Here is a 21,892-nt window from a genome sequence, read left to right on the forward strand (position 1 = left end):
CCATTAATTAATTAATTAATTAATTTAAAGGGTCGCAGCACCACTCAGGTTTGTCCTGTCCATCCCCATTCATGACAGGGGGCAGGAGGGCGGCTGGGACAAACCTGAGTGAGCTGCGACTCCATGTGCCAGGTCACAAAACCCAGAACCGGGCCCAGCCCCGTGGGAGAAAAGCCACTGCTGCAGGGTGATTACGGGGCGGGCTTGCTCCCCCTTCCCACCCTCTCCTCCGCCTGCAGGGTCTCACCTCCACACTGGGCCCAAGACCCATCTAGAACTTTCCTGTGACCCACTGATGGGTTGGAACACACCACCTGGGAAACATTGACTTCCTGTACAAGTACCTGGCTGAAGTCAAATGGAAATGTTACGTAATTCCATGTGCTTGGTTTGTTTCTTTATTTTAGATCACACCAGAATATCTTCAAAGTGTCTGTGTTCGTTTGTTTAGCAATCAGATGAGACAAAGTATAGCACATAGTATTGACTTCACAAGACCTGGAACTGTAAGTACAGTCGATACTAATATTTGCTCTTATCTCTGTAGCCATCTTAAAATGCAATACTCATTAAGCTGTATATTTAGGCTTGGAAAGATTAGATGTTTATTGGTAAATGTCTATTTTGCTGTACATACACATGATAACTTCCCCAATTTTTTTCGCCATGACCGCACCAAGTCTTCCTCACTGTATAGTGATAGTTTGTAATATGTAAAAGGAACAACAAAAAGAAGCAGGAATTCTTGCTGATCTGTTTCATTTGCCATTCCAGCTGATCCTTATTATGACAATATATAGATTAGTTGGTTGTAGGATTGTTTACATGTTCCATACCCTTTTTTCTGTTTTTGTTTGGGAGAATGGAGTACACCTCACAGATCACCATGCTCAATTAGATCTTCTTTGCTTCAGTGTACCATAGTGGTCAGGATTGCTTTCTCTGACTTGCAATATAAAACTTTGTGCCTCCGCTAGCCTCTTTCAAAAAAATCTTCCACTATTATAGTTTCACTGGTGCAGCTCATTTAGTGGTAGCAACAGTGGGGAGTGCTAATGTGAACAGGCAAATATTTACTATCTTGTCATTGTAGACTTACTCTGAGCTGGGTTAGATGACAGTGATACAATGCAGGGGTCTTATCTACATTTGTACTCCCCTGTTACAACTATTGGCACAGATCCACGAACAGCAGTGCAACAGTGGGTAACTTGCCATACAAGACTAGCATAGACCCAACCTGAAAGGCAAATGGTTCCTTTCTCTGATGATTTAGACCCTGTTTCTGACATCATGATGCTTGAGGGCAATATGGACACTTGGGAGGTTACCGTACAGGTATAAGAGAGCCAGTTACAACACAGTTGTCTCTTGGCCTGATTATAAGAGGATTAAAATGTGTAGTGCGGGTGGGATCTAATCATGTTGCCAACCGAGATGTTAGTCAAGGTTTGGGGACAGGGTTAACTACAATCTGCCCTGCAGATCTTAACCACATTGTAAGCAGCTCCTCTGACTCAGTCCTTTCATCCTTCTGAATGATAGAGTTTTTGTTTGTTTCCAATTTATACAGTGTGCCTCCCAGAACCACTCTAGGTGTGTGAACAATGTAGTTAGAAACTCAAACAAGAAGAGTAATGTCAAAAAATGAAAACCTGCCCAGCCCAGCCCACTTCCTTAGAGAAAGCTGAAATAACTTGGCATTTCACAAAATCAGGGACTTCTTCCTTGTCCCTCTCTATGATATACTGCAGCACTCCCAATCTTTGCTGACCCAGAAAGCAGAAGAGACTAGGACTAGAAATCAAATCCAGATCTCCAGCATGGCAGTGCAGATTATTCACAAGGCTGCTGAGGTAGCCTATCGCTCTTTCCTTTAAAATTTCCAAATAACTGGTTATTATGTAACTAGATGTTTTGTCTGTCCTTAAGTAGTTTCAGCTTTTCACATCAGCTTTGGAATAAAGCTAGAGGCACTGTGTCCCAAGTGACACAGGTCAGAATCAGCCCCCAGAATCTGAGCCTGTAACATCTGTGCTGGGTATGTGTTGGAAGGTCACTTCACTGTTTACTTTAAGCCAGTCAAAGAGACCAAAATATGGCCTCTCCAGCTACTCTAGGGGCTTTTCTACATGGTGTGTTAGTGCACATCTCTGGGGTGTCAGTTGTAGTCCACATCAGTGTGCCATGCACTGCCGCGCCCGTGTGGAACCTGCTGGTGGTGTGGCATGCTAGTGGGTGTTAATGTAGTCCTGGGTACTATGTTCACGGGCACTAGGGAACTGATAGTTCGCACCAGCAAGGTCCACATGCACCAGTTAATGCGCGACACACTGATGCAGACTAGAATTTCCATCCCCACTGGGATGCACTAACTCAAAATGTAGACAAGCCATCAGTAACTGTCTCCCCCACTTCTAAAGCTCTCTCTGACTTCTCCTTTGTAACAAAGGGCTCAGTCCTGCCCTCAAATACACTGCAGTGCCCTGTGTTTTTTGTCAAATAAGTTACTCCACACAGCATACATGAATGAACTCAAGTGTCAAAGAGCAGGACTGAGTTCTAATGCTGTAGACCAGTGCTTCTCAAGCTATCTGATGTGGGGGACCAGCAATTTTTTCCCCCATTGTGCCAGGGACCGGTGCCATATTATTATCCTATTTGACGCTTTTATGAGGAAACTCGCCGCGGACTGGCAGCCGATGGACTACCACTTTGAGAAGCACTGCTGTAGACGACAGTTCTCTGTTGTACAAAAGAAATAAGGCTGTATACCTTGGAGTACATTCTTAAAAAAGGATATCCTTTGTTTGTTCTGTTTTGTTCCCTGCTCTCCGTTTGGACATAAGAACATCAGAATGGCCCTACTGGGTCAGACCAAAGGTCCATCTAGCCCAGTGTCCCGTCTTCCAGCAGTGGCCAGTGCCAGGTGCCCCAGAGGGAATGAACAGAACAGGTCATTGTCATGTGATCCATCCCCTGTCGCTCATTCCCAGCTTCTGGCAAACAGAGGCTAGGGACACCATCCTTGCCCATCCTGGCTAATAGCCATGGATGGACCTATCCTCCATGAATTTATCTAGTTCTTTTTTTGAACCCTCTTATGGTCTTAGCCTTCACAACATCCTGTGGCAAGGAGTTCCACGGGTTGATTGGGTGTTATGTGAAGAAATACTTCCTTTTATTTCTTTTAAACCTGCTCCCTATTAATTTCATTTGGTGACCCCTAGTTCTTGTGTTATGAGAAGTAGTAAACAACACTTCCTTATCTACTTTCTCTACACCAGTCATGATTTTATAGGCCTCAATCATATCTCCCCTTAGCCATCGCTTCCAAGCTGAAAAGTCCCAGTCTTATTAATCTCTCCTCATATGGAAGCCGTTCCGTACCCCTAATCATTTTTGTTGCCCTTTTCTGAACCTTTTCCAATTCCAATATATCTTTTTTGAGATGGGGCGACCACATCTGCAGACAGTATTCAAAATTTGGGTATACCATGGATTTAGATAGAGGCAACATGATATTTTTAAATGAGTCATTTTATGGGTTGGGAAAGTGTTGTGGTGGAATACAAAATTCTGAGGTCTCTGGGCGGTCATATAATTGTAATCAAAGGCAGAGTGCATCAGCTTGTTGGGTGTACTGTTATCGCACAAGAACACACATCTGAACGTATCATAGTGTGGTTAGAAGTCTATCCTTCCATCGCTGAAAGGAGTCCAAAGCAGAAGGGGAAACCTAAAAGCTAGATGTTCCCACTGGACTGACTTCCAGGATTCAGGCCTGGATGTCTCCACAAGCATAAGACTTAGGCCAGGGCAATGCCGTGGACAAAGGGGTCTGGATCTGAGAATGGGAAGTCAGAGCCGCAGCGCTGGCAGTTCTGAAAAAAACAATAATGGATTTGAAGCATTTAAAGAGATGATCAAATTCCTAACTTTCTGAAGTTCAGTAAGCTGGTGGGTAAGTTTAAAAATGAATGTATTCGACTTTAAAAAAAAAAGTCCCGCCCCAGGGCTGGTTGTGCTGTGGCCTGTCTGCCAAATGCTGCCCAGAGAGTTCCATAATAAGGCTCTCATCTTTTTAATATAGAGCGTGGATCAAACTGGGGCATTATGTGTTCTCTAGGTAACAACTGTCTTTCGTCGATACTAAAGTACTCAGCGAATAATGGACTAGGATCTCTAGGGTATATCTACACTGCAATAAAGATCCTAAGCACAGCCACAGTTGGCTCAGTTCAGCTTACTTGGGCTTTCGGGCTAAAACTTGCGGTGTAGACATTTGGGCTTGGGATGGAGCCTGGGTCTGAAACTTTGCAAGGGCGTGGGTCTCAGAGCCTGGGCTCCAGCCCATGCCTGAACGTCTACCCTGCAGTTTTTAGCCTGAGCTCGTGAGCCCAGGTGAATTGACCCAGGCTCTGAGAATCAATGTTGAGATTTGCTTTTTTATTGCAATGTAGATGTACCCCTAGTCTCCATCTTTGAAGTCATATCTGTTTAATGCAAGCTAGGTGTGGCTAACAGGCTTCTGGCTAATTGGCAGTGTGGGGCTTGATCCTTCAAAGTACTGAACACTCTGACCTAGTCCAGCACAGCTCCTAAGCACATGCTTAAATTTAGCACATGAGTAGTCCCTTTAACTTCATTAGGACTATTGGCATGCTTAAAATTAGGTATATGCTGAAGTGTTTTGCTGGGTTGGAGTCAGTGTGCTTAGCATCTTGCAGGATCAAGCTCATGGTCTTCAGTTGAGTAAAACTGGTTGCCCCGGTACTACTTTCTACATTGTAGTATGGGGTATGCTTCCTGTCTGTAAGATTGATAGCCTTTGCATAATAAATACCTATTGTTAGTGCTTCATAATTCAGATGTAATGGTTTGGATTGAAAGTTGACGTTCAAGATGTCAGCCTCATGAACACTTTAAAAAATGTTCTCAGTTGAAGGAATAATTTTACAAGTTTAAATACATTTGTTTTAAAAGCTTTTCAGACCATAGGCCCCTCAACAGTTATTTGGCAGAAGAAAACCAAGGTCTCTAACTAAAATGTTTAATGATAAATGCAGACTGTATTTTAGTTTGCACATTAAGGACCCAATCTTCCAAAGATTCAAGCATGAGTATCTCAAATAAGATTATGCACGAGTAAATTATTCTCACACTTAAGTCTCTGCAGGATTGGCCTCTACATTTTAGCCCACTTGTCTGTATTTTAGACCACTGGTTCTCTTCTGTTTTGATCCTAGGTTAGTCTGATGAAAAATATTCTTCCAGTTATTTGAAAATAAAAAACCCCTTAAAAATCAAGGAAATTCAGGCAACAAAAACTAGGAGGAGCCTAGGATTTATATTGACCAGCTACCCTGAATTAGAATTGTAATCACCTTGCCTTGAGGATTTAATCACGTTATTTGCCACATGCTAATGAATACATTGTAAAAAAAAAATTTTTTTAATCCAATTTTTTTCCATGTGACGACGAGGCTGAAGGAGAAGCCTCAACTTTCAAAAGACCTTAAGATATTTCTACACTGTAGCTGGAGGTGTAATTTCCATTTTAGATAGATGCATGTGTGCCAGTTTTGGTGAAGTTGATGCACTAAAAGTAGCACTGTAGCTATGACATGGCAGTACAGACTAGCTGCCCTGAGTACAACCTTGTCCGAGATTCTAGATACAGTAAGTACTCGGCTGACTAGCCTGTACCACCATCCATGCCTGCTGTTTGTAACGTGCTAGCTCAATCCGAGCTACACAGCTATGTCTATCACCTCCCACTCCGTTAGCACGTGGTAGCTAATGCCTACTTACAATATCCCTTTTAGCCTTGTCTAGACAAAACTGAAATTTTGTTTTAAAACCACCTTTTATCTTATTCTAGAGAGGGACTTTATCATGGCAGTTTGGAGCATTTAGCCCTTATTGTTACTTTTTTTTTTTAGGTCATATTTTAAAATATGTTAATGCTGAAACACAAACCATAGAAGCCGATGAGGCACCTAAAATACAAAATATTAACAATGAAATCGAAAACACTCAAAGTCAGTGAAACTTCTAAGTATGAAGGTGAAGAGAAATAACTTCCTTGATGGAGCCTGTTGTATTTAGAGTCCTGGGTGCGTCTCAGTCATTGCTCTTTTAATGGGATTGCATTATGACTAAGAATCCAAATAGTTGACAGCACATCTTGAACCTATATTAAATTGTAAAGTCCTTCACCTTTAATTTAAAAAGCATATTACATTCTTTCTCTGCCATTGGCTATTTGCTGTTCCCTCGCGTTCTGTTTACCTTTTGGGGACTAAACCATAATTCTACTTATGTTGTACTTGTCCGTTTGGCAAATGGTAGATTTCTTTTGGCATAGCTCATAAGGGTCTGTGAGGAAAAACCCTTATTTTTTTTTATGTTGACATTCTTGTCAGACGTCAGCTTTTGCTTAAGGTGCCTATTTATTTAATACCTGCATACAAGTCATTTATTGTCTTAAGCCTCTGGGATTTTGGGTTTTGTTTGTTTTCTTTACAGTGTAACCTAGCATAGTATGTTCCCTTTTCTTGTGGTCTTCCGCTGCTTCCTTTCCTTAATAAGCACACCTTCCTTGCCAATGTAAATGTGCCGTTAAATAGTAGCTACTTTGTAGCAAGTGTTCTTTTTTTTGTTTGTAAAATGCTCTCTATAGCAGGTTACCGGAGCAAAGCCAGGCGGCACAATAGTAGAATTCTTGTTTTTAGCTTTCCAGAATGTACTCATTAAATTTTCTGTGGGTGTACTTCTGTCTTTTTAAAAACAAAAACACCTATTATGTCAGCTAATAGCCTTAAGTAGACTCGTCCCAGAACAAAATAGACCCTTTCCTGTCTTCCCCACTCCTGTGTAGAAAAAAATGCTCATATGTGATCTTGGATAATGCAGAAACAAAACTGCTCTATATTCTAGACAAAGACAGGTTATGCTTTCCGACTGATGCAGAGTATGGTGTGCATTTCATGTGTAACTACCCTCTGCGCTGAGGGTAGGGGAGATGTTTCATGTTTGAATAAAATGTCTTAATTCTGGAGGGAAGGGGAAACTTGGACTCCTATATCTTATTCCCCTCTCTCCTCCCTCAAATGGTCTAGGTATTGGTTTCACAGGCAAACACAACAAATGCTATTTCCCAAATCCCAGTCATGATGGAGAGTAGCAAAATTCCTGTATCCTTACTTAAATTGAAGGAACCGTACAGTATGGATGCTACTTAAATGAGGGACTTGCAGATTGTAGCATTTTCCTATGTACTTATTTGTCTGCACAGGCAGGTTAGGGTGACCAGGTAGCAAGCGTGAAAAATGGGGCTGAGGGGTAATAGGCACCTATATAAGACAAAGTCCTGAATATCCAGACTGTCCCTATAAAATCGGGACATCTGGTCACCCTAAGGCAGGAGTAACTAAATACTGAGGGCTTCTCTACACACAAACTAAAACCAAAATAAACCAAGTGGGTGCATTTTGTATCATAAGTTATATTGGCGCCAGTCTGTGTGTGAACACTCTTATTTTGGATTCAGAATGTCCTATTTAGATTTAAAAACAACTTAAGTTAAATCGAAAAAGGACACTCTTAATTTGAAATGAGCACAAGCAGATTTGTACTGAAATAACTTGGGGCTGGTCTACACTACCGCGGTAAATCGATCTAACGTACGCAATTTCAGTTACATGAATAAGGTAACTGAAGTCGACGTAGTTGGATCCACTTATCGTGGTGGCTACACTGTGCTGTGTCAATGGGAGAGCATCTCCCGTCGACTTCCCTTACGCTTCTCAGGGAGGTGGAGTACACAAATCGATGGGAGAGTGTTCTCTCATCGATTTAGCGTGTCTTCACCAGACCTGCTAAATCGACACTCGCTGCATCGATTGCAGCAGTGCCAATCTACTGGTAAGTGTAGACATGCCCTGAAGGTGGGAATTACAACTGATTTAGGCCATGTCTACACTTGCTATTTAAAGCGCAAAATGTCCGTTTTTTTGAGCTAAAACCGTGGGAATGTCTACACTTGTTAATGACTTTTTGCGGTGAAACTCAGAAGTTTCACCACAAAAAGAAACCACCTTCACGAGAGACATACAGTTCTTTCCGCTGTTCTTTTTGTGCAGTTGTGAAAGTGAAGACACGTTCTACCTGTGTAAACACCTTTTGGCCTCCGGAGGATAACCCACAGTTCCAAAAGTGACCACTCTGGCCAGCATCTCCGCTGCTGTCACGCCAGGCAAACAGACGTTCGCTCCTCCCCCTGTAAGCCCAGGGAAGTTTGAAACTCCCTTTCCCTTTGTTTGTAGATGTGGCGGGGAAAGCAGCCAGACAACAGGGGGGGTTAAAAAAAATGCCACGAAAGAAACAAGGAAATAATGGGGCTCCTGAGACATGAAGCAGGGCATCGCGGAGCACTGAGCAGGGACCCAGAATGCCTTCCGCTCACCCCCCTCTTCCCACAAGACCTATCGAGAGAGCTGCACTGTGGAATAGCTGCCCTACAGCGCTGCTGTCATCAGGGATGGAAGTGCTGCTAGTGTAAACACTCTCTGACGCCTGAGGAAATAAGTGAATACACAAACCAGCGCTTTTCTTTCACTGGTTCCCTATCACCTGTGAAATTTACAGTGCAAAAACTCTGCAAGTGTAGACATACCCTTAGATAGTTTGATTCCAGTTTGTGTGTAGCTACGCCCTGACTTTGACCTCTGGGAACTCACCTCAGTTCAACTCTGAAGCTGCCTTCGGTAGGAAATTGCGTATAGACTAATCCGTCCCTCCCACCCCCCCTATTATTTCTCACAGTTGTCACGCTGCCCTTGTGAGAAGTCCCAAGCAGTGCAAGTGAAAGCATTGACAATTACATTCTCAGTAGTTGGTGTCATCCAGTCAAGATTGCGCTCACTGGTATCTGCAAAAAGAACAGGAGTACTTGTGGCACCTTAGAGACTAACAGATTTATTAGAGCATAAGCTTTCGTGGACTACAGCCCACTTCTTCAGATGCATATAGAATGGAACATATATTGAGGAGATATATATACACACATACAGAGAGCATAAACAGGTGGGAGTTGTCTTACCAACTCTGAGAGGCCAATTAAGTAAGAGAAAAAAAACTTTTGAAGTGATAATCAAGATAGCCCAGTACAGACAGTTTGATAAGAAGTGTGAGAATACTTACTGGTATCTGTTGCTCTAACCATTCTGATATAGCTACAGCAGTACAATCCCCCTAGTATGAAGGCATTATACCAGTATGAAGGTGTTTAATACCTGTATAGCTATTCCTGTACAGGAAGAAGTATTGGTAGAAGGCACCTTTACACCAGTATGACTGCATCCACATTAGGGGTTGTACTGGTATAAAAATATATTGGTTAAAAAAATCATATCCAGAACCAAAATAATTATACCGGTGCAAAAAGTGTGTGTAGACCAGGTGTGTCTGTAGCAGGCCTAACAATGCAAATGGCAACTAGAGGCCTACCCTGTTCTCAGTCCCACAGCCAGAGGTACTAATAGCTTTATTGCAGGAGGAGGAGGAGTTTGCCCTACGCTCTTCAAACTCAGCAGTCTGTTACTCTTCAGCTAATTTGATTTGGTTTTGGGTTTTTTAACTGTTTTCTCTGTGAGTTGTTTCTGTTAACTTATTTTTTTAATCTTCTTCATTTTAATGTGTGCCTGTTTGTCCATAAAGGGATATTACTCTCTCAGCCCTTGTGATGACGGATATGTAAGTTTCTATATCTTTATATCTTTCACATTGCCTGCTGCACCCTGTCACATTCTGTATTTCTCTTCTTGCTCCGTGTATGATAATTTCACTTGCCCTATTTTCATTCATACCGAGTCACTGACTGTTATAGACACTAGTTATTTTTTTAAACCTATATAAGGGTTTGGGGAACCCTTGCATGGAGAACAAGATATAAATTCCAATGGAACTCATTCTGTGTAATGCATTTAACACAAAGCACCTCAACTCAAGAGCTGCTGCATTAATACAGCTTTTACCCGAACGAAGCTTCTTTATAAAGTGTAGGAGATGTTTGTTTGATCTGTGAGCCTTAATACTTAGCACTTGAATAGCACATTGCATCTTCAAAGTTCAGTGCAAACACTAGCTAACCCCTGCAACACCCTGTTAAGTAAGTCGTTAAACTGCTTAAGATAACATGGCAGAGATTCACATTCTTTTCCCCAGAAGAGCTACTTGTATTATTTTTTTATCACAAATTGAGACCGGGTACTCTAAACATGATCAAATACCACAGCATTTTCATTTAAAAAACCGAAAACAAAATAGTTCAGGGAGTGCTGATTGTGCCTTCTGCACCCCAGATGGACATTTGTATTCTGACAACATTACAAGTGCATCATAAGCATCTGATGTTGCCCATAGACAGTGCATTCTTTGCAGAGAAAGGATATTAGTCTGCTAAACAATCTAGTACGAAATCAAACCATAAAGAACTACTGACACCTCCTTTAAAAATGTCAAGCAATGTTCTGTTTAGAAAATCGTGTGTGTGTGTGTATTTTCCCCCTGCACTACTCCTGTCTTTAGTAAGGATGTTTGCATAAAACATGATTTTTTTTCTCCTCCATTTGCTGCTTTTACTTATTCCTTCTCTGAAAATACAGTGAAACCTGTAGAGCTCACCCTTAGTGGATAACCTCTTGTTTTAGGAAACTGCCCCAAAGTATCCCTGAATGCATGGGGCCAAATGTAACCTTAGTGTACCTCCATTGATCTTCACCCACTGAGTACAAGCCAGGCCCACCTGTACTAAAAGATCATCTCCATTAAGCAACCCATTTCTGTTGATCCTTTGAGTCATCGTTTATCATGATCTTCACTTGGTGTTTGACATTCCGCTCACTTCTGCAGCAGCCAGTTGTGAGGTTTTAAGAAGAAGGATTGATTTCAGGTGAGGAATTAGCAGGAGTGAAAGGACGCTTGGAGAAACACGTATTGCTTTTTATGCTGTTGTTCTTAGTATAAGATAGATAGAAAGATGCAAATTAAAAAAGAATCCACTTATTTTCAAAGCTATCCACAAAGCATCATTGGCCTCCAGCTAGATGGCATTTGTTAAGCTCATAGGGGTGGTTCTTTTTTCCCACGCAATATTTCAATTCTTTACTCATATGTTGTATACATTCTAATATGCTGGTACCTGAGGCAGCCTTTTAGTGGGATCACACTAACGCACCATGATAATCTTGCACTGTCCTTTGATTCATTTATAAGTGATTTATTTTAGAGGATCTATTTTGTATGAGAAAAGAGAAATTTGCATAAGACAAAATACCTGTAGTATTATAGGAACTGACCATGGGCCAGATCTTCAGATCATATAAATTGGCCTAGTTGCAGTTACTTCAGTGGAGCTATGTGATTTACACAGGTTCAGAATCTGGCCCATTATAGGTTGCATCTGATTTTTTAGTTGGCACCAGCATATTATGAATAATGAACAAGTTCAGCATCCAAAGTGTAGGTATATTGTTTATATTTCAGGGTGCTAGTAAGCTGTACTGAGCCTGAACTTCGATCTTGTAATTTACATCTTCACCAGGCACCTACATTTTTAATTCTGACCTCAGTTACACCTCTGCAAATTCAGAGAACCTGCAAGTTTTACACTGGCTTTTCACCCTAGTAACTGAGATCAGAATCTGGCTTTCAGCTGTATGTTGTACCACATAAAATAATGTAGACGAGCCAGTTGGATGGATGCAGAGCTACAGTATTTGCTAACTCATCTTTGGTTTTTGGCTCTCACATTTTCTTTTATAAACATTGATTTCCCTTTGAACTTTTTTTTCTATTCAACCCTGGTCACATTCATGCTTCGCTTCTTTCTGTAATGAAGGGTTGCCATCTGTAGCTACTTTGCATTATGACAGAATTACTTAAATTAATATGGCAACTGGGTCGGCTTTGGCAAGACCTAACACAGCTACATTAGTCATAGGCCCATGACCCTGCCAGACTGAGCTGTGCTTGGGCTATTGGTTTTTTATTTCCTCATTTAAAGATGCCTCGTCTCTGCATTCACTGTGTAGGTTTGAAAAATTGGCTGGCCGCAAGGCATATTTTGTGTGGGATTTTGTACAGAATGAACCCTTACAATGTCACAGATACATTTATATACCGTATGTTCCTCTTAATCATTCAACTGGCAGCCTGCAAAATACTGTTATTCAAAAGGTTAAAAAATATCCGTGCCTGTCCCATGCAAAGAAAGATCAGGTGCATGGTGTCAGGGTGAGTAGATGGCTGTTAAAATGGCCTGGCGAGTCCTTTTATTGTTAGCTAATTGTAGCTAAAGAGCAACATTGCACTGGGTAAACTCGAAAACCTGAGGGGAAGCATGGTCTAAAACAGTGGTTTTCAACCTATGGTCTGCGAATCCTAGAAGTCCCGCAGACTGTGTCCAAGATTTCCAAAGGAGACTGTATCTCCATTTGAAATTTTGTAGGGGTTCGCAAATGAAAAAAGGTTGAAAACCAGTGGTCTAGAATTTAAGTTATAGGGACTGTGAATTAGGGGGTCTTTGTTTTCACCTCTCTGCATCTCAGTGTCCCTAGCTGCGAAGTGGGGATTTACTTACCAGCATCACTGGGATTTTATGAGGCTTGCTTTATTACAAGATACTCTGAGATCCTTGAATGGAAGGGCAGCATATTTATAGAATACTTGGCCTGATGTTTTTGCTGTTTCTCCTACAATTATTTCTATCTGTTTTTAAATAAGTCCAGTTCTCCTCCAGAATCCCGTTTCTGCTAGACCCATGATACATTCAAAATCCCTATGCTTATGACATCAGAGTTTGCACCGTTGCCATAGAAATAACTATGATGTTAATAGTTCAGTATTATGACTTCAGTATAAGAATCAAGAAAGAGGGGGGAGGGATAGCTCAGTGGTTTGAGCATTGGCCTACTAAACCCAGGGTTGTGAGTTCAATATTTGGGGGGGCCACTTAGGGATCTGGAGCAAAAACAGTACTTGGTCCTGCTAGTGAAGGCAGGGGGCTGGACTCAATGACCTTGCAAGGTCCCTTCCAGTTCTAGGAGATAGGATATCTCCATTTATTTAAAAAAAAATTAGGATTCAATAGACTGTGAGGGATCAAAAATCTTAGTGCCAAATTGGTTCCAGTACCCCTTGTAGTCCCATTGAGTGCATTATGCAAAGCAGTCCACACTGGGATCCATACATACTGTAAGTAGATCCAGTTACCTTTTCCAGGTAAATTCTCATGTCACTTTATACCTATTAGGAAAGGAGCATTGAACGTTAAATGCTTTCCCCGTGTGAAAGTCCATATTTAAAGTGCTTTGTGGAAACCGTGATTACAGTGAGTATTTTATTTGTTACTAAATTTGTAATGGGATCAGTTTCTTTCAGATCTCTTCTTTTTTGCCCCTGGTGGTAGTGGATGTTGTGCTGTGCTATTGTATGTAGAATACGCTGTTCATGAACCATAAGAGGTTTATTATGGATAGAGATGGGTTGGTGTGAGAGAGATCTCAGTGGTCAGACTTACCTACAGGAATTGCTACCCTGCCTCATTATCTTTGAGTCCTTGAGCCCTTGTTCTGTGACATTTCTCCTGAAAATGCCACCTTACTAAAAAACAGCTTAATTGTGTCCGTCAACCAGTGTGCCTAATGTTGCTGCTCTCTCCCCGATGTGCTGCTCTCAGGGCTACTATATCCAGGTGTGACAGTGGAGGAAATGGGATTGTGCCACTGTCCAGAGTGTATTCAAAGTACATAACTTAATCATGAGTACGGGAATGCCTGAATTAGATAGACCCAGATGAGCTCAGGACCATTTGATGTTTCGATGTCAAAGGGAGAGAGCTAAAACCAGTTTTTATAGTTTACGTAAAGGTATTTAATATCCTGAGACTGGAACCTCTCAGATCAATACCAAACAGAATGAATCAAAGTAAGCAAACAAACAAACAAAAACTTTGTGAAATATGCAGGATGTTGTGAGTGGAGTGGGGCTTGCAGTATATTTGATTTGGCAGGCTTATTTATAGGAATTTTGTAAGGGGTGTGTGTTCCACTCCCAGCTTACTGTGGGACAAAGTAGCTTGTAGCTAAGGGAACAGCATTTTTATGGCGTACTGAGTAATAAAACAGGAGTTAAAATTGGAATATTATAACTAAAAGGATTGATTGCTCTGCAGTTCTTTTTTTGGTTATAAGGCCCTTCTACAGAAGGCTGTAGAGTTCTCAGTAAAGTCTGTCTTTATTCATAGAGATGGCCACAACTTTAAAAAAAACCAAAACGGTGTGTGTCTCTGGCCGCCGGGGAGAGCAGAGTCCAGGACGGGCTCTCTGCCCTCCCCCCGGCGCTCTGGCCGCCGGGGAGAGTGGAGCCGCGGCGGGCTCGCCGCCCTCCCCCGGTGCTCCAGCCGGTCGGGGAGAGCGGGGCCCCGGCCGGGCTCGCCGCCCTCCCTGTGACAATGCAGTTCTGGCAGAACCCAACTGGGAGTGCCAACTCAAGACAAATTGCTCAAACAGGGCAGTTACAGCCCAAGGCTGGGTTTTTTTCCACCTCTAAGGCAAACCAAACCAGGAGGACTTCGGTCTCACCCCACTGGCTAACCGCAAATCTCACAAGCAATCTCCTTAGACACTCCAGTTTCCCAGTATTACCACCAGTGCCACTCGTTATGGGGACAAATGGTTATGAAAACCAATACCCCAGTAAAAGAAAAAGGTTCTCCTGATCCCAAAGGACCAAGCCCCAGACCCAGGTCAATATACAAATCAGCTCTTACCCAAAAATCACGCTGTTGCCAATCCTTTAGAATCTAAAATCAGAGCCGGCCCTGTTCAGACCTAATCAGCTGTGGCCTGAGAACAAAGCGGTGTACAGCTATCCCTCAGCATACAGTATGGACAGGCATACGGTGTGACTCAGATGCTTGTCCAAGGCCAACTGAAAGCATCATGGAAACGGAATGTATAGCCCTATAAACCATGAGTGTTCTAGTAACAGCACTGGCTAGCTTTCAAATGGCTTTCTGTAGAAATCAAATAACTTACTAGCAATGTTTTACTGCTATTCTTGTTCTCATAAAATTATTTAAAAATATAGGACCAAACAAGTTCCAAAAATAAAAACACATTTGTTAAAGAATTATAATTTTTATTTATTTTAACTCATGTTAACCTAATTTCTGTAGCAGTGTTGTTCTCTGGCCGAGTCAAACACGGTCTGTTTCCTGCTTGTGAATTATTTAACAGCCAGGAGCATTCATTTAATTTTATTGCAGTATCCATCCCTTACCTAGCACTTTTCATCAGTAGATCTCAAAGCAATTTACAAAGAAAGTCCAGTATCATTATCTCCATTTTACAGATGGGGAAGCAGAGGCACAGAGAGGTGAAGTGACTTGCCCAAGATCACCCAGCAAGCCAGTGGCAGAGCCAGGATTAGCACCCAGGTCTCCTGAGTCCCTAGTGCTCTTTTCACTAGGCAACACTGAAATGTTGCAAATTGGCTTTTGTCGAAGTAATCTGGGCACAAGGACTCCACCATCTGTGACAAGATTAAATTCTTCATGGCATCTTGAATGATTCCATTATTTGCCATTGATGCTTCTAAACTATGTGCAGCCAGATTCAAAAGCAAAAAATCACCACGAATGTGGTAAAAGTGAATATACAGTATTAACCCCAGAGCAATTATGTAGAAGTAGGCATTTAATTTTGCATGAATAAAATGAGCCCATCACACTTGACCCTGAGAGCAGGTACAGGAAAAATAATGAGCCCCGGTACATTAACTAGTATTGTAAACCAACTCCTGTCGCTAAAGAGCAGATGCTGCTTACGCTGAACAATAGCTTCTTCCATGAGTAATTCCATTGATTTCAAGGGACTACTCCAGGAGTAAGGTAATAGTCGTGTGGTTAAGGATGGCAGAATTTGGCCCTTAATAGACTGTATACATTTTAGCAAGACAATAATGTTCAGCAGATTGTGAGTTTTCAAATAATACCTCACAAGGCATACTTTGTATAAAATGTATCCTAGTCTTGTAAAGAGGATGAACATAAGAGTACAGACTATCACATACCCTGCTAGTGATCTGAGGCATTTCTGAGGCATTTCCTTTGCCATCGGTGTCATTTGTCCATCCTCCTCCCCCTTCCAGCTTACCCATGTTACTTTTCCTTTTGCTTGAACATGCAGTGCAGTCACTGTTGTGCTAATTTATTGTCACAGAGCTGACTAAGGCCTGGTCTACACAAGGAAATTAGGTCGGTATAACTATGTCGCTTGGGGTGTGCAAAATCCAGACCGACATAATGCCCGGGGTAGACAGCGCTAGGTTGACGGGAGAATTCTCTACTGCCTCTTGGGGAAGTGGATTATGTACCCGACAGGAGAATTCCTACCATCAGCGTAGGTAGCGTCTTCACTGAAGTACTACAGCAATGCAGCTGCAGCATTTTAAGTGTAGACAAGCCCTAAGGTGCTAGAAATGATTTGTGATTTCATTGCCAGCTCAGGTAGGAGACAATGGTTTTGGGTCAGGGGAAAGCTTTGTTTAAACAAAACTTACCTTTAATATTTACAAAAGCATCAAGGAAAATGAAAAAAAAAATAACTGAAAGGTAAATTGAATGTTTATATATAATATGACACATCTGAAAGACTTTTCCACTGTGAAAAGTAATTCCTGCAACATGGGAGCGCTGCTGTCAAGACAGGTTAATTTTAAGGCCTAAGAACCATTAATTGGCTCTTATGTACAGTAGTCATTGATGTAAACATAACATAAAATGACTGTCAGTGCAACTGTAAGTTCATTCCATTTGTGAGAGAAATGTTCCTTGTACACCTCTACCTCAATATAACGCTGTCCTCGGGAGCCAAAAAATCTAACCGCGTTATAGGTGAAACCGTGTTATATAGAACTTGCTTTGATCTGCCGGAGTGTGCAGCCCCGCCCCCCCAGAGCACTGCTTTACTACGTTATATCCAAATTCGTGTTATATCGGGTCGCATTATATCGGGGTAGAGGTGTATTTGTAAGGGATACCTCTGACCATTGTGAAACCTAAGTGTTCAGTGGTACGTGAGATGGAGTCATTCAGTATTCTCTGCGGTGATTCCTGCCTTTCATCTTCTAAACTTCCCAGTTTTAAATCGGACAATAGACATTGATTATATGGTCTCTCTTGAAAGAGCTTGGTTATAAAAGAAGACCAATTTTAAAAGCATAAGTGGTAATGAGAGATTTTTAGAAAGTGAGCTGGAGTAATTGTCACAAAAGGAAGACACTGAATAGTCTGTGAATATTGCACACAGGTGACATCAGTGGAATACATACCAAGGAACCCTCTTATGCCAGAACTGTTTCTTCCCAGGCCCACCCACAGTCATCTTTAGCAAAGACCATTTATTAAAATAGATAAATATTATACATACAATGCTGACATTAACCAGTCAGTCTTCTGATGGGTGCTCATCTCTGATTCCTGAAAAAGGGCTGCTAAGGAGGGAGACAACGAGATTTAAAATGAATTAAGTTGAGGCAGGACCAGAAACAAGCATTGCTGCTGTGGGGTGCTCTGCTGACAATCCTGTTTGTGTACATTGCTTGAAGCAGGGACTATGCCTTCCTCTGTTTTGTACAACACCAAGCATAGGACAGAGTTCCCTAGATACAATTCCTGTTTGTTATTTTGTATGTGAATTGGAAATTATATATAGAAAAAAGGCCCTTCAACCGTAAAGGGTATTTTTAAAGTATTAGAGTCAATGAAGACCTTCCAAGTGGCCCTTCATCTCTCTGACCCCAGCTGATTCTTATGAAATACCAGTCCTCACTGTTTACGATAGCTCACTGGCTGTAAACCTGTTTTTCCTGCTCGCTGTTATCACTTTTTGCTTTCTTTTTGAAAGGCTTGGATCTTCATCAGGTGATTTTTGGAGTCTGTTGGCAAGGAGAAGTGTCAATCCTGAGCATAATCAAAGGCCTTTTTGCTTGGGAACTAGCATCTGATCGAACTCCCATTGAAGTAAAAGCAGTCACTTCCCTCCAGCTTTTGTTATGTTTAAGTACACCATGGTGGTAGTAGTGGTAGGCTCCAAACCTCCCAGCCCCGATGAGAGAGAACACTGTGAATCCAATTAATAAGCACTGCCTGTGTAAAATTTGGATTAACCTATTGTGTTTCCTTTTCCTTTTCTCCAGGCATCAACAATGTTAAGAGCATCTTTAGCCCCTGTGTAAGTGTTTCTTGCTGAGCTTTGCTTGGTTATCTTGTAAAGAGAGTATGTGGGAGGAGACAGCCAGTACCCAGCTGGTTACTAATGAGAATCACTTGCCTCTCTGTGTATGGTTACCAACAACTGTTGTATGTGAATGCAACGTGGCCCACACGCCTTTTGTAAACTCTTGATCTAAAGGGATCATTAACATTCCAATCTCAGCAAACTATTTTTAGCCCTGTTAATATTAGCAAAAAGAAGAACAGGAGTACTTGTGGCACCTTAGAGACTAACAAATTTATTAGAGCATAAGCTTTCGTGGACTACAGCCCACTTCTTCGGATGCATCCGAAGAAGTGGGCTGTAGTCCACGAAAGCTTATGCTCTAATAAATTTATTAGTCTCTAAGGTGCCACAAGTACTCCTGTTCTTCTTTTTGCGGATACAGACTAACACGGCTGCTACTCTGAAACCTGTTAATATTAGCATTACCATATGTCCGGCTTTCCCCGGACATGTCCGGCTTTCCCCGGACATGTCCGGCTTTCCCCGGACATGTCCGGCTTTCCCCGGACATGTCCGGCTTTTAGGTCTTTAAATAGCCGTCTGGGGGGAATTAGTAAAAAGCTAAAAATGTCCGGGATTTCCCCCCGGACAGCTATTTAAAGACCCAAAAGCAGCTGACAGGGCAGCCGCGCTGGCGGAAAGCGGTACCGGGAGCAGCATGGAGCGGCCGTGAGAGGTGGGTGCGGGTGGCCCGGCTCCCCCTGCCTGGGGCTCCCCACGCCCGCCATGGGGCGCGGGCTCCTCTGCAGCACTGCCCGCCGCGGGGCTGGGGCTTTCCCAGGGCTCTGCACTGCACGCACCCAGCACCCCCAGGGCTGCTCCTGCCTCCCCGGGCTGGCCCCAGATCCCCTCCCCCGGGGGTTTGGGGTCCTGCTGCAGCTTGCGCCCCTCTGCCTCCTCTGCGGGGCAGGCAGCCCCGGGGGTTGAGGCCGTGCCACCCCTTCCCCAGCTTCCCCCTCCAGCAGCCATAGCTCCCCGCCGCAACCCCCATAGTCAGCTTCTCTGCAGGCAAAGCTTGCACTATAGAAAGCATATGGGAGGAGAGCCTGCGATCCAGGGCTTCAGGAGCTGCAGCTGAAGCAGTGAGGAACAGTCCGGAGCTGCTGGGGCCAGAGCCTCTTGGCCAGCTACCGGAGGGAGCCACTCAGCCGGGGGGGGGGCGGAATGGGCCGCGCCTCCCCTCCCCCCCCCCCCCCCCCCGCCACTCCAGCTTACCTGCTTCCTGCCTGTTTCAGGCTTCCTGCAAACATTTGATTCGCAGGAAGCAGGGGAGGGGGAGGAGCAGGGGGCGGAGCATTCAGGGGAGGGGGTGGAGTTGGGGTGGGGCAGGGCAGGGACTTCGGGGAAGGGGCGGAGTTGGGGCAGGGCCAGGGCCCCTTGGAGTGTCCTCTTTTTCCAGGACTAAAATATGGTAACCCTAGTTAATATAGCTTGCAGCACAATATTTTACTAGCTGGGATTCAGTGGCTGTATTTTCCTTAGTTGTTATAGACAGTACAGTCCTGTTGTAGTTAGGTTCCCACAAGTCCAGGAGGAAAGGAAGCCCCGAGTAAGCTTAGTTGTGTGTTCCTAGAACCAAATTTGCAGTGGATTTAGTAGCTTTGTCCCTGAAGGAATAATAATTGTATGGCAAGTTTTTCTGTGATTGAATGATTTTGTCTTAAAGGGATAATGGCCCTGGGGAACTTACTATGAGTAGGAGCGGTTTTAGCAGAAAATGTATATTTCAGTACTCAGAACAAAAACAGTTTAATGAAAGCAGCTTTTTAAAAAGTCACCATTCCCTTGCAGTGTTGTGCTAAGAAGCAGTATTGTGCTTGTGTATGAGAACAGAATGCAACCTTCACTGGCAATGCATATTACATTTGCCAGTTGATTTTCTCTGTCCAGCCTGAGCAAAATGTACCTAGTAAACAAACTAGAAATGGTGAAAAACCCAGTATTAAAAATCCTTTGAGTTCTAGTATTCTAAACTGATGTTAGTAATCGAGATAAGGAAAGAAGTCAAAAAATTGTGGGATTTATTTTCCTTTTAAAAGGAAGGACACATGCAAGTTGCTTTTTTGAAACCAGATTTGCTCTCTTCACTTACCTCACTTCAGTGAAGGAGTTCGACGTGGTTTTAATCAATGTCTGGTTTCCTATCTGCCATGTAGGAAAACGCAGGAAGTGCCATTGTTACCTTCTTTGGATTATGAGAAGCTGAAGAAAGATCTGATCAGCGGGAGTGATCGTCTTAAAGCTTTCTTACTGCAGGCTCTGCGCTGGGTAAGTGAGATGGTCTCACTACAAGTGAAGAAGGATCTCGTGCTACTGGCCTAAGCCTTTTCTGAAGAGCTGGAGCTAAAATCTAATTTTCAGACAAGACGGCTCACATCTGGAGAGAGCTGTCTTCCTCCAGAATAGGGTATGCGGGGGGCAGAGAGAGAATGCAGAGGCTTCTCTGCTTGCGTTTCAGTCAATGACACTTGCTGAGGCTCTGGAGTTGCTGAGGAAAGTGCAGGAGGTGTCTTGTGAATTCCATCTGTGGCCTTTCTGAGTGGCGAAGGCCAACTGGAAGATTTCGGAACCTTCATTGCAATGATGCCTGAGGGCGGGTAAGGGGTCCTTTTGTTTCATTGGGCATGTCTACACTACAAAATTAAGTTGACTTACATTAAGTTGATGTACAGCCACCACCATAATTACAGCGGTGGTTCACGTCCACACTTGCTCCTTCTTTTGGTGGTATGTGTCCTCACCAGGAGCACTTCCATTGGTTGAAGTGGGACACTAATAGCTGGCCCCGGACAGCCCTGGGGTTCACAGCTGGCCCCCTCTCCCCGCCCTGGTGCTGAAAGCCTGAGCTATCAGTGCTGTGGCAGCGGGTCCTAGCTGTGAGCTTGCACCCAGCTCAGGCTGTCAGTGCCAGCAGGGGGCTGGGGAGGGCTCCACTTGGGGCTGACAGCCAACAGGCGATGTAAGTAATGTAGTGTCTAACCAGACGCTGTGTTGCCCTAGCTACTTGGACATAAACACTATGGCTCTCGTGGCGGTGGAGTTATGTCAGTGTAGTGGGCTACTTACTTGGGCAGAAGCAGCATTGTAGTGTACACACTGACATAATTAGGTGGATGTAAGCTGCCTTACGTTGACCTAACTCTGTAGTGTAGACCAAGCCAAAGAAATGATTGTGTGTCTTTGTTCAAGAAAAACTCTCTCTCGATAGGGCAATAATTGGAGAGAAACTGCCTATATCTCGAATCTTCCGTTTTGGGGGAAAACTGTAAGCATATTCTAGCAAAACTTTGAAGGTGGCAACAAGAATCTTTTAACTTCATGCCACGGAAGAGAGAAAGCTAATGGAGGGATTCAAAAGGAAGGCTGACATGGGCAAAATGACAGGCAAGAAAGATGATCCTATAAACCAGGTAGATGCAGTGTAAACTTTCACACCCTATCTTGCTAATGACTTGAGCCCTGTTGTGGGTCTCTTCCCTGTCTATCTTACCAGGTCAGTCCTGTGCAGATGCTGACAGATTCTGAATGAGTTTTGTGGCTGG

General features: G+C 43.1%; 1 protein-coding gene across 9 annotated transcripts in view; it reads left to right on the forward strand.

Moving 5' to 3' along the window:
- ARMC9 (armadillo repeat containing 9) overlaps positions 1–21,892 on the forward strand; it is a 109,328-nt gene that overhangs the window by 34,273 nt on the left and 53,163 nt on the right. For 5 of the 9 annotated variants that reach the window (XM_008173716.4, XM_065557590.1, XM_024110286.3 and 2 more), the window contains 4 exons: positions 408–506; positions 9,724–9,759; positions 18,268–18,302; positions 20,507–20,618. In XM_008173716.4, coding sequence (XP_008171938.2) covers positions 408–506; positions 9,724–9,759; positions 18,268–18,302; positions 20,507–20,618 — 282 coding nt within the window. The remainder of the gene's footprint in view (positions 1–407; positions 507–9,723; positions 9,760–18,267; positions 18,303–20,506; positions 20,619–21,892) is intronic. The other 4 variants (XM_024110287.3, XM_065557591.1, XM_065557589.1 and 1 more) reach the window with 1 other exon arrangement.

This window comes from Chrysemys picta, chromosome 9, assembly GCF_011386835.1.
Source record: "Chrysemys picta bellii isolate R12L10 chromosome 9, ASM1138683v2, whole genome shotgun sequence".
NCBI classification, from domain to species: Eukaryota; Metazoa; Chordata; order Testudines; family Emydidae; genus Chrysemys; species Chrysemys picta.